The sequence below is a fragment of the Equus asinus genome, chromosome 19 (assembly GCF_041296235.1).
Source record: "Equus asinus isolate D_3611 breed Donkey chromosome 19, EquAss-T2T_v2, whole genome shotgun sequence".
In the NCBI taxonomy this organism is placed as follows: Eukaryota; Metazoa; Chordata; class Mammalia; order Perissodactyla; family Equidae; genus Equus; species Equus asinus.
In genome coordinates, this window is record NC_091808.1 from 5,847,371 (window position 1) to 5,869,988 (window position 22,618).

At 46.8% G+C, this 22,618-nt stretch overlaps 1 protein-coding gene across 14 annotated transcripts in view; it reads right to left on the reverse strand.

Moving 5' to 3' along the window:
• AGAP1 (ArfGAP with GTPase domain, ankyrin repeat and PH domain 1) overlaps window positions 1-22,618 on the reverse strand; it is a 559,975-nt gene that overhangs the window by 261,579 nt on the left and 275,778 nt on the right. For all 14 annotated transcript variants that reach the window (XM_044751550.2, XM_044751551.2, XM_070489343.1 and 11 more), the window contains 3 exons: window positions 22,309-22,436; window positions 21,020-21,175; window positions 13,453-13,545 (listed from right to left, as the gene is read on the reverse strand). In XM_044751550.2, coding sequence (XP_044607485.1) covers window positions 13,453-13,545; window positions 21,020-21,175; window positions 22,309-22,436 — 377 coding nt within the window. The remainder of the gene's footprint in view (window positions 1-13,452; window positions 13,546-21,019; window positions 21,176-22,308; window positions 22,437-22,618) is intronic.

The window sequence follows — 22,618 nt, forward strand, 5'->3', positions numbered from 1 at the left end:
TAACTGGATGCCACACTTTTAAATGAAAGAAACGGAGAGCCAGTGACCATTCCTTAGGATTTACTGAGAGCCCACTGTGTGCCTGTAAGGCCACAGCCTCGGTACCTCTGGTGTCTGGGAACTGCCACTCCACTCTCGCCAGATCTCTCACCAGTCCACTCACACTGCCAGCGCTCACAGCTTCTCCTCCCCCCGGGCTCCTCTTCACTTCTGTGTTCCTCCTTATTCTTGGGTTTCTCCTGTCCCCTTGGTTCCTCTTTACCCCTGGCCTTCTCCAGCTCCTCCTTCCCCCTGGGCTTCTCCTCATCCCTGGGCTTCTCCTCACCCCTGGGCTTCTCCAGCTCCTCCTAACCCCTGGGCTTCTCCTCACCCCTGGGCTTCTCCAGCTCCTCCTTCCCCCCTGGCCTTCTCCAGCTCCTCCTAACCCCTGGGCTTCTCCTCACCCCTGGCCTTCTCCAGCTCCTCCTAACCCCTGGGCTTCTCCTCACCTCAGGGCTTCTCCTCACCCCTGGGCTTCTCCAGCTCCTCCTAACCCCTGGGCTTCTCCTCACCCCTGGGCTTCTCCAGCTCCTCCTAACCCCTGGGCTTCTCCTCACCCCTGGCCTTCTCCAGGTCCTCCTTCCCCCTGGGCTTCTCCTCACCCCTGGCCTTCTCCAGCTCCTCCTAACCCCTGGGCTTCTCCTCACCTCAGGGCTTCTCCTCACCCCTGGCCTTCTCCAGCTCCTCCTAACCCCTGGGCTTCTCCTCACCTCAGGGCTTCTCCTCACCCCTGGCCTTCTCCAGCTCCTCCTTCCCCCTGGGCTTCTCCTCACCCCTGGCCTTCTCCAGCTCCTCTCACCCCTGGGCCCCTCCTCACTTCTGTGTTCTTCCTCACTCTTGAGCTTTTCCACACCCTGGGCTCCTCCAGCTCCTCCTCAAAGGCCCAGCAAGTTTCAAAGTTGTCCTCACTAGCCCCTTCCCTCCACACAGGATGGGTTAACTGGTTGTTCTCAGATGGTAAATCAATGGAAGACCAAAAAAAAAAGAAGAAAAAAATAACATTAGGACAATCTTAGTTGTCCTTTCTTTTAAGCAAGGAAATATTTTTCAGTTTCACATATTACTACGTTAAAAGGCCAATAAGTACTTAAAAGTTCCAGTTTACATATAACAACTGCTCTTGAAATTCCCTTGATCAAAGTGGCATTTCGTGCTATTTACACTTCTAATTCACCCAGCATAGAGCAGGGGAAAAGAAGCCTTGCTCTCCTTAAACACACACACACACACGGCACCCAGGGCATTTTATTCGATACCACGCACATTTAGCAGGAGGAAATTGTCTTCATTTCTTGAAAGCTACTTATTACTGAATACAACTTTTATCATCAAAAATGTTTTCATAGAATAGCAGCACAGTCTCAACGAATCTCCCCAAGATATTCATCACATCTCCATCAAAGGGAAAAAGAATAACTTCCAATGGAGAAACCCAGCAGACCCCACCTTCCCCAGGTGACCAAGGCAATGTGACTAACACAAGACGTGGACATCACGTGCCCCTGCTGAGGGCACTGACAAGGACATATGCTTCTGTGGTCTTCCTGCCAAAAATGCATAAGGTCCATCCATCCAAGAGGAAACACCAGAGTGTCAAACCCAGAGACATTCTACAATGTAACTGGTCTTATTCCTGAAATAGTGTCAAGGTCACGAAAGGCAAGGAAGACTGAGGAACTGTCTCAGAGTGGAGGTGACCAAGCAGAGAAAGCAACCAAACGCGAGGAGGGATCCTGGACGGCACCCTGGGCTGGAACGTGATGAGGTTCCCAGAGCTGGACCAGCATCAAGTTCCCGGTTGTGATAACCGCACTGTGCTTACGTAAACTGTTAACGCCAGGGGGAGCCGGGTGCAGGGCACACGGGCACTCTCTGTACTGTTTTTGCAACTTTTCTTCACGTCTAAAAAGATTTCACAACAAAAACTTAAAATTTCTAAAATTCTCCTTTAAACCCACCCCAATTTATTCATTTTTGTTCCTATTCACCCAATTTTAAACCAAGTATATTTTCATGTGCTAACTACTATAAATACAGCTTTATGCTTTCACTCCTTATTTATAAACACTTTTCACACCTCTGAAGAGTCTTCAAATTGGCCACTTTAGAGGCTGTGCGTCCTACACTATTTATTTGGAAATCACTAAGTTAACTCCTTGCTTGTTGGACGTCTATAGTTCCCAGGGTTTAAATAGTATAAATAACTCTGCTGTGAACATTCTTGCACACTTAAGATTTTTTCCCTTTCCCCTAGTGAATTATTCCCTTGGGATAAATTTCTAGGAGACAGATTATTGGGACAAAGCTAATACAATTTTTTACATCCTTGATGCACTGCTAGATTATCCTCCAAGAGGACCAGGTTAACTTTCACTAACACAGCGATGCAATTCCAAAACTCTGTTTTCTCCTACTTTTTGCCAAGAGTAGGATTTTATCATGCTTTGTTAATTATAAACCCAAGTACAAAACGATTTCTCATTGCTTTAAATTTCTGATACTTTAGATGAATAAAGACAGGCCAAATATCCATCCATGTTGATTTGCTTCTTGCAGTCCTTCATGTCCAAATGATGTCTTTATGTTACTGACCCCCCCAGCTGCATGTTTACGTAGCTGGCATATTTATGTATTTCTAAAAAATTAATTTTTATGCACATTAAAAATATAAATTATTTTTCTACAAAGCTTATTCCAATAAACACATTCTTATTTTTAGCATGAATTACAATCACAAAGGCTATGGTTTGACATAGACTGAATAATGGCGTAAAAATTTGGCAATTATAAAAAACAGTCTAGTGTTACTAAAATTTGCGGGTTGGAGATAAAACAAGCCTGAGGAACAAAATTACATTAGTGAATAAAATTAGTGAAGATATTTATTTAGATGAATTTTCTTCTGTATGAATACTGAAAAGCAGTAGAGAAGTTTTAGAAGAAACTAGTTTTCTGCAATGGATTGTGGTCATTGACATAGGTTTTATTCTTTGAAGATTAAAAGATGTACTTCTTGAGGCCGGCCCGGTGTGCAGCGGTTAAGTGCACACGTTCCGCTTCGGCGGCCCGGGGTTCGCTGGTTCGGATCCTGGGTGTGGACATGGCACCGCTTGGCACGCCATGCTGTGGTAGGCGTCCCACGTATAAAGTAGAGGAAGATGGGCACGGATGTTAGCTCAGGGTCAGTCTTCCTTGGCAAAAAGAGGAGGATTGCCAGCAGTTAGCTCAGGGCTAATCTTCCCCCCACCCCCCAAAAAAAGATGTACTTCTTGTATTTCACCTAAATAGAGTATTCTATACACATGAAACATAATTAAATTTAGAGAACATTAAATTAAAAATCTGCATCTTAAAATACAACAGAATAGAGTGCAACCTCTCCAATACAACGTTCTTTAAAACAAACATAAAATTTGTTTTGGGGAAAGAAAAACATTTCACACAACTGACCAACTCAGTCTACCACTATCCTGTCGACACTGCAGGAGAGGAACAGTCAGAGAGCGTGTGCCCTCAGGAGGCACGTGGGGAGCAAATGTGAAGGAAGGACACGTGGATACATCAGAATGGACAGCAGCAAGATGCTGAGAAGTGACGGGGCGCCGGGGGAGGAGGGGAGGAAGGTACCACATCTCCTGGGGGACGAGTTAAGCTTTCTTGGAAGAGAAGGCATCTGACATGGGTCCGAGGAGGTGGAGACTGTGACAAGCACAGATTAAAAGGACCAGTAGGAGCCATACGTGTGCGGGGAGGGAAGGGAAGCAGCCGCAAGCGACCCCATGTACCTAAACGGGTCAAATCTCTCGTGAGCCAGCCCCAGTCACACTCTTGGCCTGCAGGTGACCCTGAGGCGGGCTGCAGTGCCAGGACCATGGTCGATGCCAGACAGCACATGCTCTCGAGGACAAACCCCACATAAAACATCACGTCCTGCTGGAACCCCATGAGGAGAGTATACCAGTGACTTCACTTTTCATCTGGTTTAGAAAAGCTGGTCATTGTAAGCAAAAGCACAGGTTAAATCAGCAGTGAATGGGACAGGAAAGACTGTTCTAGAAGGAAAAGGACAGTCTGCTACTTGTTAGCTCTGTAACCTTGGCTTTGTGACTTAACCTCCCCAAGCCTCAGACTCCTCGTCTGCCGTGGGCAGCAAGTGGCGTCTTAGGTTGGTGGAGAATTAAATGAGGTCCTATGACTGAAGTGTCCCCTACAGTGACGGATGCACAATAAGCACTCGGGAAAGAAATGCCAGCATTCTTCTTATGAATCTAACACAATCACAACCTGTTTCACTGCGATGACGTTGTAAGCAGATGGAAATCGTACGAGGAAATACAGCAGGGTGTCGGTCTGACCGAATTGGGGAAGACTGCATTGGAGGCGAGCCTAAGATATTCATAGTATTTTTTAACGTTTCTTTTTCACCAGTCTATAAACGTTAACTATAATATTAAATAGTTTACAGAAAATGTCTAACTACGAATATGTTTTCCAAACTAACAACCCCTCCAGGCCCATTTTATAATATTCCACCAAATTTCTACATATTTAATCACACCTGTCAGCTTGGGTACCAAGGGTTTGAAAACCCAGCTATCGGCAAGTCAGTTAAAAATAAGTTCCCTCCATGAGATGCAGGAAAGAAAAAGTGTGTTTTTGCTACTCAGAGCTATCTGATAAAAACGTCGCTGAGACCAGCACATGGTCTAGTGGTTAAAGTTCAGGGCTCACAGCATCGGTGGCCTGGGCTTGGATCCCGGGGACAGAACCACACCACTCGCCCGTCAGTAGTCATGCTGTGGTGGCGGCACGCATAGAAGAACTCGAAGGACCCCCACAACTAGGATATAAAACCATGCACTGGGGCTTTGGGGAGGGGGGAAAAGAGAAAGATTGGCAACAGATGATAGCTTAGGGTGAATCTTTCTCTGAAAAAAAAAAAGAAAAGTTGCTGTCTGGTGACTTTGCTGAGGAGGGCAGCGTGAAGACGTATGAAGACACCCCCTTCTTTAGAACTTCTGGGGCAAAAGGCTCTGAAGCAAGAAGTAAAAAAATGTGATGAAAAAGGAGCATGCATAAGAACCAGGGAGCATCCATGCATCCAGTCTGGGCCCCCCTGTCCAGTTTTTGGAAAAGCGTCTAGGCTAGCAGCCAAATGCTCCAGGAGTGCCACTGCTGCTGTTTTACACAAAACAGGAAATTCTGACAGCCAGTGTGATTCTTCACGCCAGAAGGAGAGGGGTTCCCTCGGTTTTCAACCTTTCTGTTCACAGAAAGAACAAAATCCAGCTTGGGAGAAGTCCTAGCGTATGTTCTATGTTCTTACAGGAAGAGAACCTGAATCTTCCAGTACAAATAGCTAAATAAAGCAGAAATAAAATCAGACTCGATGCTATGAATTTCTCAGGGGTCTTGGTAGACATCCGTTTCCGTGTACTATTTGCAAGTGTGCAGACTGTGGTTAAGTATTTACAGCTATTCATCATGGGTTAGGACTTTAACCTCAATGGTGAGAGGCCTCACGAGTTTGGTTGGGGGGGGGAGTCCTCTGTGTTCTTGCCATACCTTCTCTCAGTAACAAGGTATATATTTCTCTGGGCATCAGCTCTTTTTTTTTGGTAAAGATTGGCCCTGAGCTGACATCTGTTGCCAATCTTTTTTTCTTTCTTCTCCCCAAAGCCCCCAGTGCATGGTTGCATATCCTAGTTGTAGGTCCTTCTAGTTCTTCTATGTGGGGTGCCGTCACAGCACCGCCCGGTGAGTGGTGTGTAGGTCTGTGTCCAGCATTTGAACCGGCGAAACCCTAAGCCACCAAAGCAGAGCGTGAGAACTTAACTACTCAGTCTGGGCATCGTCTCTTATACCTGGGATAAACTAATAAAAACACACAGCACCATGACCATTATCACAATGACTACTTTAATAACTTGTGACACAACTGATTTTTTTTTTTCCGGAAGGCCAGAAGGGAAGCTATGTTTAAGATAAACCCTGGAATAGCAGGGATCTGCTGAATGAAGATGCTTTTCCTGGCCCTTCCCTGCTCTGCCTGCCTCTGCCCACAGTCCAGAGGAGCCACCTTCGCGTGGGAAAGGACCCAATGAAATCACTTTGCTTACTATAGCCTTGTTTTTCTTTTAAAAACCAATCTGAAGTGTCTCCACTGCCTTAACAGTTATAAAATGCGCTGTATAGAGAGGGGCCATATGCTTTGTAGAAGGATGGTTCCCATAACAGCCTGATTCAAATGCTAACAGCTTACTGCAGCTTAGGAGGATTTAAGTTGAAAATTTCAAATCAGAATATTTAGAATCTTGTGTGCTTCCTATCCAGTACATGGAGCCGCATACAATAGGTTCCTTAGATTTTCAAACATGTCGACAGGAACAGTGGCCTTGCCTTGTAATCCTAGGAAGGCCTAAGGCAGGAGAACATGCAGATGGAGAGACTGTTGCAAATGGCTCTTTGGGTCACATGGACCTGTGTTGCCATCCCACCCAGCTCTGCTATTAATGAGTCACATGTTACAAGCTGAAGTGTGTTCCCCCCAAATTCGTATGTTGAAGTTCTAACCCCCAATGTGACCTTATTTGGAGAGAGGGCACTTAAAGAGGTGACTGAGGTTAACTGAGGTCATAATCCAACATGACTGGTGGCCCTATAAGAGGAAGAGACTCCAGCAGCACACGCACAGAGGAAAGGCCACATGAGGACACAGCAAGAAGGTGGTCGTCTGTAAGCCAGGAAGACAGGCCTCACCAGAAACCAACCCTGAGTCCTTTCAACACACCTCCACTGCAACACCCATTGGCGAGCACTGGAGGTCATGGGTCGGGGTCTTCCCTGCACGATTCAGCCCAGCCTGGGCTGTAGACACCTTCTGTGCCCCCGAGCCCCTAGCAGAGTACCTGGGGCATGTCTGCACTGGAGGAGTGCATGACTGTTACAAGCCGGTTGCCTCTGGTAAGCAACAGTGCCGCAAACAAGTATCTTCTTGATTCATCAAGTCAAAAATAAAACCGGGCCATCCATGCCAAGCCCACCTTCAAGAAACTTTCCCCGTTGCTGTGAGTTTATAGTGCCGAGAGCATAGGGAATTGGGTTTTGCCGTCGCTGTTGCACTTTTAAAGAAAATAAACAACATTTTGCTGAAATGAATCACTAAGTCAGATATTACCCCAGCTCCTGGAATATGGATACACAGAGGACACATTGAGCCTCGCAATGAACTTCCACTCTTGGAAACAACATGATGTTTGCACGGCAGTTTATACACCGTGTGGAGCACTTCAGCGTAGGTTACTTTGTATCACCCTCCTGCAGCCCTCAGACCAAGGGAAGGATTATTTTAAATGGCTTCGCAGATTTATATTTAAATGATGGATTCTCTAGCTTGGTTCATGCAGTCTCTTCAAGCATTCAGAGCATTCTGTATGGACCATATTGCCATCTACCCACACTGCCAAAAGGATCAGGGAGTGGGGGGGGGGGGTGCCCTATTTAATCGAAGACGGACGCCTGTAAATTCCTGCATAGGCGTCCAGATATTCCGAACCGTTTTGACAATGACAGTATGATATTTGAGGAGTCAAATTAAAAGCATGTGATGCACCCACCTGACCCATTAAATTAATAATCGTAATTGGCTGAGTCTGTCGTGAGCCCGGCCAGATGCAATACTTTCATGGAGTTGTTCACCCAAGTGAGGTAAATTAGCTTTCAGGGCACTGGGGTCCATGTCAGTAAATTATCTGCTTCTGGGGAACTCAACGGGCCCCCGACGTTCAGGCAGAGCTGATTTGCCACATGGGTGAACAGCGAATTCTCAGGGCGCCTTCTGCTCACCTTGGCTCCTCTGTGGTCAGGCTTAATAAACAGGAGCCATGGCCATTCATACCTCGTAGACGCAGCCCGGAGGGCGGACCCGAAGAATCCACTTCTCTCGCCTTCCTGAGAGGAAGACACAGCATCCCTTTCTTCCTCTTCAATCGCTCTCAAGTTTCGGCTCGTTCTTCGATTTCGTTTCCTCCATGAAAGCACACGACGGCTGAGCAGTCGACCGGCTGGCTGTGAATGGTGTCGAACTTTCAGGAGATGTTAAAGTGAGCGTCCTGAGGTGGCTTTTATTCTGTCAACACCACACAATCCACCCCCTCGTGTTGATCCCAGGACCAGACAACGTGGGTCAGCGGCCTGCGGGAGGCTGGACAAGGGGATTAACTCTGGACCATCCTTCCACTTAATTGACAATTGCTTTTTTCTACTCAACTGAGAAATCAAAAACTCACATTGCTTCAAAACAGTTCACAGGCCTGATGGCGGGGTGCTCCGGGAAAGTGCCACTCAGGCTGGCTCTTCCTCTGACGGCTTGGGGACCGTTTCCCCATGGCTGCTGAAAAATCTCTGCTCTCACTGGCTGGCTGTCTGCTCGAGAGTTGGCCACGACATCTGGGTTCAAGGTCAAAACTAAGACTTCAAAAAAGTTTTAAGAGGACACTCCATGCCTTTGGTGAACCCCCGAGCACCACAGAATGAACCCTGCTGCCCTGAGGCCTCCAGTGGTACCCCGGGGGAAGCGTGCCCTGGCTGGACGTGGCAGAGTGAGACGCACAGGGACAGGAAGTGATGACTCCCGGGTGACCACCATGGTCGTCATCATAGCTCATACGCCTCCACACACACCTCTTCGCCTGCGTGTCTTCAATGTCAGCAGAGACTTGTGTCTCCTCAAATACCACCCGGTTGATGAAATAAATAAAAAACTTCCAGAAGCAGTAAGCAGAGGCAGTGTTTTGCTCATAAATCTCTAAAAGCTCATGGGAGGCCTGCCAGCACTTAATTCTTTAAAAAACAAACCCCCAGGCAAGGGACCCCCTACCCATGACTGAGATCAGCCTGTGTTGGGGGTGGGGTAGGGATTCTGAGGGGTCTGCACTGACACGGAGGGGTCTTTGCTGCAGCCTGACTTACATGGTGGGGCCGGTACACTTCCTGTCTCTCTCGCTCCTAACCAACCCTGGGAATGCTTGTGGCACAACCAGGAATGTGGGATGGGGGAAAACACGTGGATAAACACCACTGGCCTGCCTGAAGGGGGAAGGCCAGACTCTCACACAGAAGCATAATAAAGCAAAGACAGTATCTTTTACTCTTTGGAATCTCACGAGACAAGACACTGCCTTGAAAGAATTAGTGAGGAGTTTTCTTGTTTGTCCCCACCAAATAAAAGGTATATATCTATGTCCAATTGTGTAAGCACGACAAGATAAACTGATCCAGATTCTGAAAAATCAAATATACTCTGGCGTCTGTTGCTAACTGTGAAGCCGGGTGAGGCCACTCGGTCTGTTTTGGCAGAGCGGGCGAGCTTCGGGGGCGGGAAGGGCAGGCCCGGCCCTGGCTTGGAGTCTGCCGGGAAGTGGGGAGAGGCCAGGGCTGAGGCTGTGTATGTGTGCCATAATATAGAGATTAAAAAACGCGAAAGGGAAAGAAAGAAAGGAGAGCACACAGCTGCCATCCCCCAAACAGACCTCCCATCTGCCACCCACGATTTGCATGTCACCTTCTCCGGGCTCATTTGTACTTCATTAACTGCCATTGACTTAACAAGATTTATGCAAATGACACCATAGGAGCTCCCTAACTCCCATCGCAATCAAGTGATTATGTATGTACAACTCTCCGCAGCAATGAAAAATTAATACATGACAAGCCCACTCGCCACTGAGCTGGGCCTCTGGCTTTTTATTTTTCTTGCTTTGCCTTTTAATTTTTATTCCAATAGACCTTATCTTATTACTGGAAAAAAAAAAAGAAGAAGAAACAGAACTCTGAACCAAATCTCCTCGAAGGCCCCAGACAGGACAAAAAGGGGGAGGGGGCCCCAAGTTCTCAAGAAATGAAATCATTTTGCAAAAATTGTTGTATTCTTGATGAGAAATCTTTGGGAAAAAAGAGAAGAGATCAAATCATCGCTTATCATGATCGGGTGAGCTCCCACGCTGGGAGAAGAGGTCTCCGTCCTCACAAGGAACGAGCTGTAAGATGTGAGCGAAACATGGTTAAGATAATTCACTGGAACATGTACAATCTGTAGACACATGAGTCAGGTTGCCGGGCATGTTGCAGACTGCCTCGCCTGTGTCCCAAACCATCCGTTACAAGATTCCCGTGGGGAGGGGGAGAAAAAGAGCCTGCAATGATCAAAAATAGTAGCCATCCAAAAACCATCACCACTGCCAGCCCCACGAAGGTTGCTGAGGTTCCAAGACCATTTCTCTGCCATGAGGCACAGGGTGCACGAGCCGGGGTGAGTGCGGGTTTCCAACAGGCAAACCGAGACTTGAACACGGGCTGAGCATTAAGACAAGGTGCCCGGCTGCTGGTGAGAAGGGCAGGAAATGCACGTGACAAGCAATCACCATGCGATGAAACGACCCCTCCCACCCCCAGAACAGACGAGCGCGCCTACTTTATCCCTGGAGAAACACGTTGCTGCGGGCACAGTCTTAGAAGTTTCTTCTACACAGGCAGAAGGTATTTTTTTGTCTGAGGTCAGGGCTCACGTATTCAATTTAAAACACATAACTTTGCTTTCCAAGCTTTCTGAAGGTTTCTTGCCAACAGGCAGTGGCGACAGCACAGGCGCTGGGGCAGAGGGGCCTGGGTCCGAATCCGGGCTGCCCATCGCTTCCTAAGCTGCCTGGTCTGGACTGCTCCTCGACTCTGGGTGTAATTTAAAATAAGGATACCACATTGCCTCAGCTGTGGCTATGTTGAGGCTTCAGCGGGATGCATCTGAAAAGCACTTAAGAGATAATAAGGACTCATTTAATTGTTCATTTATTCAACAAATAGGTCTGTTGAGCTTCTAGAACATGCGGACAGGTCCCGCCCCATCGGCCTCTTTCCTCTGCAATCCTCTCATTTCATTTCTACCAGTTGAAGTCATCGCACTGGGAGGGTTAGGAATTCAGACAATCTCTAATGATCTTGGTTCCTTTATAAACACAGGCACACACAGGCACGCAAGACAAATCTACGTGACTGTCTACAAACCCACACCAATCCATGGGACCCACAGAAAGACTCCAACAAAGGTGCCTGAGCGTGACTCATTGGAAAACCCAGTTTTGCAGGAATTTTAAAATTCTCTCTGGAATCGCCACATCCCAGTGTTTCAAGGGACTCAGATATTGTCCAGTGTCCCATTTCACAGATGGGGAACCTGAGGCCTGGAAGAGCCTGACCCAGGGGGACTCTGACCCATCCCGCCAGGTGTGGACTTCAGGAAGGAGTTTGTCCATGGCTGCACGTAGGGGCAGCTACGAGGGACGAGGAACTGTGTGTGCTCCCTGTGCCACAATTCACCAGGAGATCAGATCATGATTTAATTTTTTTTTTCTTTTGAGGAAGATTAGCCCTGAGCTAACTGCTGCCAATCCTCCTCTTTTTGCTGAGCAAGACTGGCCCTGAGATAACATCCATGCCCATCTTCCTCTATTTTATATGTGGGACGCCTATCACCGAATGGCTTTTGCCAAGCGGTGCCATGTCCGCACCCCGGATACGAACCTGCAAACCCTGGGCCGCCGAAGTGGAACGTGCACACTTAACCGCTGCACCACCGGGCCGGCCCATGATTCAGATTTTTGACGAGACTATTTTTGAAGATTCACAACGGAAAGGCTTTCAAGGACTGGATAATCCTCATTTTACGCTTGATGGTCAACTCCGATCTGCCCACATATTGAAAACCTAGCCTGTAAGACGAGCCCCCTCCGCAGATGAGCAGGGAGCAAATGAGTGAAGGTTCTAATTACAGCGGGGGCCTGCCCGGCTCCCGTGGAGGCGAGCACCCCCACCCTACTTGACAATAGATGTGAATTAAGGAAATAGCCTAGTATGAAGTTTTAATATTCCCAAAGGGATATGTTCCAGGAGGGAGGCAAAGGGTTAAATGATTTTTATAATACTAGTGGAAACAGCATCAATAGCATAAAAATTACACCTTAAAATTACCCTATGTAGAGAGTTAGGTTTATAAATAAACGCACAGAGAAAGAATAAGCAGCTATGTGCATGGACCTCTACAGCAAAGAAACCGTTTTAGAGGGAAGACGTCACTCACCAGGAAAGAGGAGGGAAGATTTTTCTTGATGGTGCCCCTTGCTAGTCCATACATTTGTTGCCCGGTATCTGAAAGGGTCTTGTAAAAAACTCTGTAGATCCCCCTGCTCTGGTCTCACCCACGACACCATGATGCCATGGTCCTATGCAACCTGACCCTCCCCACACTCCATACTGAAACTGCCTGGCCCTCAGCTAAAGCTGCATTCCGACTTGGTGCAAATGGGTGAAACTGTATTGTGGAAAGACACTAGCCCTTTTTAAGGCTACAGTGCCAACATGAGTTCCTAAAATTCGGCAAAAACGCTCTAGGTACCACAGAACAGGATGGCTAAGAGCAATCACCCAGAGGGAAGAATCAGTCACAGCAACATCCATAAGAGCCAGAGCTATTATCGTGCCCAGATTTTTTTTTCTCTCTCTCAAGCAGAATGCACTCTAAATCAACTGGCCTTCTTTAACAAACTAAAAGATGACATTTCCAGAAGCCACGGTGCCCGGCTGAACTCCTTATTTTGATTTTCCTTGGAAACAGAATAGCAAAACATGTCACGTGAATTCCCGTTTTACTTGAGACATAAAGTAATTTGGTACCCGGTTTCCGGGCTAATGAAAACCTATTCCAGGCTAGCGACATAGGCCAAAACAAACGCTTGAATTCAAGTCCTGTTGTGTAATGAGGAAGTTTAATTAAGGCCCCACATTACAGCTGTAAATGTTCCTTTATATAATAAGGTCTAAATGAAACTGAACCTAATCAAAGTTACAATTCCTTCATTAGCAAATTACAAACAAGAGCGCACAGCTGACACACCGGCTATGATTATCACAACTAATTGCCTCGTTGTTACAAACCAGCCTGAAACAGTGTTCAGATGTCCGTCTGCGAGAGCAAATTAGGGCCACGTCGGGCTATTCCTGTGATCACAAGGGGCTCTTGTACACGATCTGATTTACCCCTGTCGACTGGCGGCCGGCGGCCCAATCAAAGCCGAGCTACAAAGGCAGCCTTTGAAGCCAGCTCAGCCTCGAAACACACTCCATATGCAGGCGGGCAGACCGCACTTCATTAAATCTGTTGTCACATTTTCCCTCTTCTTATTCTAATGATCCTATATTAATACACACAGGAACCTCTTCTAATTGATGTCAAGTGAGTGACTTCTACATTCATCAACAGAACACATCAAACAAACCTTGGCGCACGAGCCAGCATCATAGTGAGGCGAGACCCGGGGTGTGTCTCCAGCTACGGGGAAGGGAGCAAAGGGAGAAACAGCGTACCTGTTTAATTGGGATGGCTCGACCGCTCCCGATGCTGTCCGCACGACTCTCCAGGCCTTTCTTCTCTTTGTCTGGGTCACTCCCTTTCCGAGACTGCAAAGCAAAAATAAAGTTAGCATTTGGGTTTATAAGGGCTGTGGTTCACGGATTGCACGAGGTCTGCCCTTATTTGCACAGTTTCTGTAAACCCGTATTTAGAAGCCACAGACGATATATGTGTGTACATACACACATACACATCCTAGAAGCGGGCTGTTAAGTAGTTCATTTCCACTGATCCATCATTTTACACAGAATTTTCTAAACTTTTCCCCTTACTTTTCCACCGCAAAATTGTCTTTTAATTCTTTTTTAAAGAGTTCAAAATTCAATTACTGGAAACCAAGGGACTGTATATGAAAGTAACACCCAACAGGAAAATACATTCTAAAGCGGCAGTTAATCCAGCCAGGGAGAAAAGGGCTCCTTGTTGCTGATTGGGGAAACCCACCACATAAATGTACATATTTAATTAACGTCTGAAGGACTTAAAAAATTCTATTAATGACTCAGCTGCGCAATTTAACAGTACACCCCCATGATTCGTACCAAGGTGCCGGTAATGTTTCCTTTTATTGATTCTGGATGGTTAGAAAATGACAAATTCAAAGCCAAACCAGTGTAGGCTACCACAAAAAAAACAGCAAAGGGGAAGAAGTTGAAAATGTCCTTTTTTGACAAAACACTAGAACTCGGGGGGGGAAAAGAGCAGCTTCGTTTGCCAAGTTCCTAGAACAGCTTCCTTGGTCGAATCGTGGATGTTACGTGAACAGCCAGGTGGCTGGGGATTGGCAGGGAGGGTGGTGGTGTGTTCCATCCGGAGAAGCCACACCCGCGAGCACACCGCGACGCGGGGAAATCGAAGGTGAGCCACAGCTAAGCCTCCATCTCTTGATGGCATGAGCAAGTGTGAGCACTATGATTTTCTGACAGATTTATTTTATTATGAGAGAAAGATCTGAGACTCGTCCTCCTTAATAACTGTGCTGACAAGTGACAACTTCACTCCATTACTTTTCAATGGGAACATTACTCACGCAATATTGAAAATGGAGAAACATTTTCATGTGCTTTTCAAATCTGAGATGATATATGAAACGAACAGACTTTGTGGTGTCCAGCGCTGTAAGGAGAAGCTGATGGAATCCAGTTTCAAAGAGGTGTGAGATGGAGCCACTGTGTTTTTTTAATGGTAAAAGGGGCAATGCCACGGGACGTAAGGAGGGAGAAAAGTTCCCCTGATATAAACTCAGACGCAGCACTTTGATGAGCACAGGCGCTCATTAGAAAACATGCTTCTGTGACAATTATAAGAGCTGACATTTATTGACCACCTACTGTGTGTCAGGCACTGTGCACATTTTTTCTTGAGGATGATAGAAGCCTGGGATGAGATAACAGGAAACAAAACCAGCAACAAACAGAAAGTTGCAGAAGAACGCAAAACGTAAGGGTTACCCCTTTGGAACTCGGAGCAAAATGGAGATACTTAGCAATTCCTTGTCGTGAATTTTAGCAGGCGGTGGTTAGGCTCTCACTTTTCTCTTTAACTAATCCTTTAATTAATATTGTATAGTAAGTGCCATGTAATAGCCCTAAATCCTCTTTTCCGCACATCTCAATTCCTGGGAAAGCTGGAACTTCAGGTTTCTATTTATAAAATAAGATTCAAAGCTCACAGGGATAACGTTTTGGGAAAAAACTTAAATCAACAGAGATCATTAATGGTACTTTTGGAATGCTATGCATTCTAAATTTATAAATTTGTAAATCCATCTTCATTATTCTCTATTAACCAGAATAATTAACAAAACAAACATTAAAAAAATTAACATCTTCCTCACGACAGCACATCTGTCCCCACAGTCACTCCGTCCTCAGGGCAGAATTTCCAGACTCCGCGAGAAGCAGGACCAGGGAGGACCAGCCTCAATGTTAGATCACACCCTCAGAGATGAAAGAGACGGACACTCTACTGCCAAAAAACCTCCAAAATTCCCTGACAACTCTAACATTTCGGGGGAGAGCCATGAAACTAAAATCTCAAGGAGAGGGCAGTGAGAAGCGGTTAGGTTCAGGAATGCTGAATCTTAGCTTCACAATTACTTTTCCTACGACGGGCTGAGTATATATCAACAAAATTGAAATCCAACCACTAAACCGAAACAAACCCATGGGACATAAAACACTGCAGCCAAGATAAATTCCCAGTAAGGTCTCCAGACTTCTCCGACAACTGGGACGACATCACTGACAGCTCATCCTTGCGTTAGCGCAGACACGGCTCCGTGGAACCATCAGATACAAAGCAGCTCTCGGGACCTGCTGCCTGTGTCAACCGTGACTGTGCAACACGACGAGCCTGACACGCACAACTAGAAAGCTAACAAGAGTTTGTCACACTCATCGCAGAAGGTCGATGGCAAGCCAGAAGAGTGCCTGCTTAGTCTCAGCAAACACTGAATACAGAGGAGAGCAAGGTTCAGATCATCTAATTATCATCTCCTTCTTTACCAAAATGTTTAACTTTCTCCCATGCGAGGAAAGAAGCCATGAAGGGACATCTCGTCAACTACCTGCTTACAGGGACAAGAAGCATCACCACCAAGAGCCCTCACTATCAGACAGACAGTGCTTCTCCCCATAACCAATGAGTGAGTCAGAGGCTGCTGGACCACTGCAACAGGATGCAGGCTGTCCTTCTCCACAAAAGACAGAACACTACTCGAACAACTCAATTTACACTATCAATTTTGCAGCCTTATTTTCACAGCGAGTTTCTGAGCTGGGGAACATCTTTTCACAATCTTTGGTTACTGGGGATGCTTGGCTCTGGTTCACGGGATAGGCGTTATCTGATAAGCTTTGGAAAACATATAAAAAAACACCATTACTATAAAGCTTGAAAAGAGGGAAAGCAAAGTACAAGTATGAACACACACTAGAGTAAGTTTACAACATGGATACAGATAAGAAACACCAAATTCAAGTGAATGCTGACCCCTGGACAGGGAGGCAGAGGAATGTATTTCGGAGACAAACCCAGAGGCAGGGCTTCAAAATTTACCGATGATATAGATATATTTTTTTCCTCCCCAAAGCCCCAGTACATCGTTGTGTCTGTGCCCAGGATCCGAACCGGCAAACCCTGGGCCGCCAAAGCGGAGCACGTGAACTTAACTGCTGCGCCACCAGGCTGACCCCTACTGATGATATTTGTTTCTTGAAGAACCAGCAGTGGTGGCAGCATCAGCAAAATGCTTATATTTGATGAGTTGCATGGTGAGTGTATGCATCTGTTTTTTTCTTCTTGTATGCTTGAAAATAAATATTTTCTAATAAAACATTTTAACCACATATAAATTAGGGCCACAAAACTAAATTAATTGTTCTAAGACTTATATTAAAAAAACCAGGAATTAAATAGATATAGTCTTGTAATATTTCTTTTCTCAAAACAGTTTCTTCAAAGAAATAAGCAAAATAAGATATGTTTTAGCTTTTGATTAGTAAAGTATAATTCCTACTGCAAATATAACACAAAATTTGCTACCACAGGAGAGACTTTAGGTCGGGACTATTTTGTAAAAAGTGCGTGTGATCTATTTTTGTTTAAAAATGTGTATTATGTGCAAAGAGAAACCTCTGGGACTGCAAAACGTTAGCCAAGAGTGGGACATTCCAGGTCCACTTTATAAAATTTATCAGCATGGTATTTGAAAAATGATGTGTGTACTACCTAATTAACTCCGGCCTCTTTACGACAGCCTAATAAATAATAAGGACGGTGCCCCTTCATCTGGGTCCTACAATGCCAGACTGCGTGGGTTTTTATTCACCAAGATTGTTCGGCATATGGCACATCTCTCCTCCTCCTAAGCACTTCTAAATAAATATACTTTTTGCCAATTTAAGCCAATAATTACCAACAATCACCAGGGATGAAGAGTCTATGAAATTTTCCATATTTCAGAATGGGCGCAAACTGTTAACAATGAGACTTTCATTTCTTAATTGCTACAATTTTAAAACTAATTTGCCCCTTTTCATTCCTTGGATGACACTGACATCTAGTGGAGTTAATATTTTTAAGATCTTCAACTTAAAATATCCACACGTCACTGTCACCATCACCACCAGCACCACCACCATCACCGTCATCACCACCACCACCAGCACCACCATCACCACCAGCACCAGCATCACCACCATCACCACCATCACCACCACCACCATCATCACCACCATCACCACCATCACCATCACCACCACCACCAGCACCACCATCACCACCATCACCACCACCACCATCACCACCACCAGCACCACCATCACCACCACCACCATCATCATCATCACCATCACCACCATCACCACCACCACCACCACCACCACCACCATCACCACCATCACTCCCACCACCCCCACCACCACCATCGTTTTGTTCAAGTGAAAGCCAGTAATGGCCCACAGGCGGGTCCAGCCTGGGATTTTAGCCATCTTTTCCTTCAACGCCATGATGCAAACCCATGACCCCCAATCTCTATTCCTGCCAATAACCATTGTGCAGCCAGATTCAATTTTTAAAATGGTTTACTCTCAAACTGCTTTCCAACATTTAAAAAAGGGAATAAGCATTGATGACGACAAGATTCATGGGGAGGCCTTTGCATTATTAGAGCCCTTAATTATGACATAATTAATGGGGATTCTGAGTCACCGTAAGATGAGTTCTGAGTGGCTCTAGCACCTGCCCTGACAGCTGGGGCCCCTGGCCTCTGCCGGGATGCCTGCACTGGGGCACGCCCACGTGTGTGTGGCTTGAATAAGCGCAAGAGTGCCCCCACCCCTCAGTCCTCCACTCTCCTCTTAGCCTGGGGAGCCCCTCCCTTCTCTCCAATGTGGGGTGACTCTGGCGACCACGGCCCCTGATAGACACCAAGCACAGCCAGGCTCTGCAGACACAGGGAGGAAGGAAAGATTTCTTAACTGAGTTATTATCATTTTGAATCTTCCTGCCTTCAAGTTTTCTGCATTGTCAGTTACCCAGTGGATAGGGTGCAGGATACTATTTTCTGGCACATTCCACCTCCAGAGGTGCTCTTCATATGAGGGGACAGGGACATGCTGGAGCTCTCCCTATAAACAGCTCCGTTTGTAAAGATTCTTCCTGGCTTCTCATCACTTTCTTTAGAATAGAAACCAAAACCAATGCCCAATAAATGTGGCCCTTGAAAGGTATCCCGAGCCTGGGTGTTTGTTTTCCTGCCACACCCTAACAGGAGGGGCAAAGATACAGAAGGTTCCTTGGTCCACGTTCAAAAGTCCTCACTCCTCCCCGCTGTGACGGCATCCCACTCATGGTGCCCCTTCTCTGCATCGTCAGCAACTGGTTTCTCAAGTCCACTGGTCGTGAGTGAGGGCACAGCCTGTTCTGTGAGGTGACACCCTCTCAACTGAAAGTCTCTGAGCTGGGGGTGGAGAAGGGTTACGGGTGCTGGACAGAGCTGTTCAGGTGACTGCTGCCATTCTCTGTGTCTGAAGACATTTCACAATAAAACCTCTTATTGGTGTACAAGTTTATGCATCTCAGATATTCAACTGGATTTTGCAGAAACCTAAACATCTTCCTCCCAATCTGTTGCATATTCCTACAACCACGTCTGCGGGGCACCATCAGAAATCATTTGCAATAACTAGTGCTGGTGAGAAAAAACGAAAGCAATGCCACAAAGACTCTTCACCCCTTAGAGGGAATCTTCTCAACAGCCCCGCCACAGACCCACTACTGTTTCCAGCTCCGAGAGGTTAAGTAACTAGCTCAAGGTCAAACGTCGGCTGTAAGTGGAGGCTGGGGTCTGGGCCTGGTCTGTCTGGTCCTCACTCTGCCCCTCCAGCAGCAGTGTCTGCGGGAACTGCTGTGGCACAGGGCACTGGGCAAAGGAGAGGGGAGAGTCGTCAAGAGGCGGCGCGTGCTGTTGGCCACAGACCTTGGCAATAATGACAGCCCAATGGGAAAACCGCCACCAGCACGGCGGGAAACGGATGCGGGATCTACTGCACTTGGAAGCCAGGTGCCACATCAAGAGCGCCATCTCCAAACAAGGGCAGCGGATCAGATGACAGACCCCCGCCACCCCGGAGAGCCCTCCTCTAGTTGAAGACAAGAGATGCTGGACTTCTTTGCATCTAAGTCAGCAGCAACCAACCAAACGGAGAAGTTAGCTTGTTCAGAACAGGGCACCACCGACATTAGGGGCTGGACCACTCTTGATGTGGGTGCCGACCTGTGCACTGCTGGATGGTGAACAGCATCCCTGATTGCTACCCATAACCACATGTCGGCAGCATCCTACCCACCCCCAACTCACAGTGGTGACACCCCAAAACTTCTCCAGAAACTGCCAGATGTCCCCTGGGCAGCAAAACCGCCCTGGCTGAGAATCACTGGCTTACAAACCTACACTTGTAATGCACCGACCTAGTCCAGGGAGGGGCAGTGTCCTTCTTAGGGCAAATGACTGCAGTCCCATGACAGCAGCTCTGCCTGGAGCTCTGGGCTCAACTGCAAAGCCTTCCACGACTGATTGGTAATGTCTGCTGTGTGTGAGGGAGGGGACAGGGTGGCAGCACTTGTCCCTCCTCCATAGTTCAGGGGTTCTCTGCATCCCAATTACCCAAAGAGCTTTTGCAAACTGCACATGCCAGGGTCCCATGCACAGACTTGGAGTCCAGAAACCTGAGCCCAGAGAGCTGATCTACAGTTTTTAAAATGGTCCCCAGATGACCCCAAAGAAAAGTCCAAGTGAAGAGCCTTTATGTCAATGAGCCTCGAAAAACACTCGAAGCTTCTGGTACTAAAAGCTACCTCGAGGTAAATCCTCAGGCACTCCAGCCTGGGATCAAATTGGAGAATTTTGCCAGAGTTTCATCATTTCCTTATAGCCAATGTGAGAAGTCTTTAGCTGGAGACTAAGAAAGTCACAGGATAATAAATATCTTTATACAAACCCATTACTCTTCTTTTTTTATTTTATTTTTTTTGAGGAAGATTAGCCCTGAGCTAACATCTGCTGCCAATCCTCTTTTTTTTTTTTTTTTTTTGCTGAGAAAGACCGGCCCTGAGCTAACATCCGTGCCCATCTTCCTCCATTTTATATATGGGATGCCTGCCACAGCATGGCTTGACGAGTGGTGCCTAGGTCCGTACCGGGGATCCGATCCGGCGAACCCCGGGCCGCTGAAGTGGAACATGTGAACTTAACCACTGCACCACCGGGCTGGCCCTCCTCACTCTTCATTTTTGACCCATGTACCAGAACTCCCCGCACGTTGAGAAGTTCCCATTTCACTCCGTATCCAAATCTTTGCTTCTCATAATTTTCTTAGACTTCCACAGAAATCAATGTTATTCTCATTAATCGTGTTTGGATGCTGCAAGTATCATTGAACCATGTGGCTACTTGATTGATACTAATTGAAATTCTTTGGAATCACACTCCAATCTCTTTCCAGGGTTGACACTCACGGTGAAAAGGTTGGACCGGCGCTTGGACTGCTTCCGGACGGGCGTCGGCGTGTTGGCAGTGGGAGGGACATCGATCCGTAGTTCTTTCTGGCTGGTGCTTGGCGTCGACGGGACAGACGAGGAATAGTCACTTAAGCTCCCACCTCCATTACTTGTCTGTAACGATGGAAAACCAAGGATGGATTAATCACACACTCCAGGAACCTAAGGCCACCACCAACGTGCGGTCATACGCGACAAGGCAGCCACACTGAAGAGCCGCCTGTGCGGCAGGTGGGACGGCTTCTCTGACTCTGCTAGTTGTATAAGCATCACAGGTACACGGCCTCATTCTAGAACATACAGATGATCCCAGAGTCCCTTTATCTGAGAAAAGTGACGTAAGAAAGAAAGGTCTCTATCAGTTAATTTAAAAATTTAAAATGCCCTTCCCTGCCCGGGGGTTGACGCAGAAAGAGCACTGTTTTGTCCAGCAGGACCGCAACTCACATTTTATAAAGGACACCTTGAAACTCAGAATGCTTTTGGAAGAAATTTCAAGATTCAGAAAAACTGGAAGGTGCCTAGAGTGGAGAAGAACATCCCTGACTCTATCTTCAGAGGCTGCCACTGTCGTGCAATTACTTACTGACGTCACAGGCAGACTGAAAAGTGTGACAGCACACCTGCCTGCCACATCCTTTAAAAAAGTGCCAATGTCACACCTGTCCAAGAAATGTTAATTGAACACACAAGCGTGGGCAAAACCAAGCCAACAGTTTCCTTAATGGGCCTTGGGTTCATTTCTCCAAAGTGACAATTATTTTATTCACTTCCAAGTAAGTGATTTAGCAAAATGTTGCTACAGAAAGATAGTAGTTTCTAAGGGAGACGGTAATTATAATTGAGGGCTGCTACCAAATTTAAGAGACAGTGGGACTAGCCACTGAGATCAACCCACAATTGTTCAACCCACAAGCAGACGAGAAGCAGGACCAACATAGGGACGGGGGACTGAGACGAACAGCGAAGACGGCAGTGCACACCTGGCTTCTTCGCTCGAGCAGGCATGCCTCATAACTCAGGCTACGTGAAGACGGAAACATTAAAGAATGACTCCCATAAAAACCACTTGGCCACAGCGGTTTCTGAAGGCAATGTTCAGTCAATTACCAACATGCTGTTACTTATAAAGTTGAGAAGACAAAAAAAAAAATCCACCTTAGAATGGCCGAGGCCCCTCCTCGGAGAGGCACGTTCTCCTGGTTCCGACACACCTTTCAGTCCAATTTCCCGCGTGCCCGACGTACCTGGCTTATATGCACAGCAGACACCTGCGCGGAACACACAGACGAGTGGCTTGGAGAGTTGGGCAGCGACTTGCAGGGTCCTATGGACAGCTGCTGCTTCTTCCTTGTGGCGACAATCTTCTGGGCAACTAGTGGACAGGGAGACAAAAGAAATGAACGTGAGGCTGGTTTCCAAACATAAGGAATGTGGCAGAGATGGCTGGTTGTCCCTGTAACCCACTATTCCCTTCTTCTGCAGTAATAGAATTTCTGATTTTCAGTTGGGCACTTGACTACCAGAATAAATACAACATTTCCCTAAGCCTCCTCT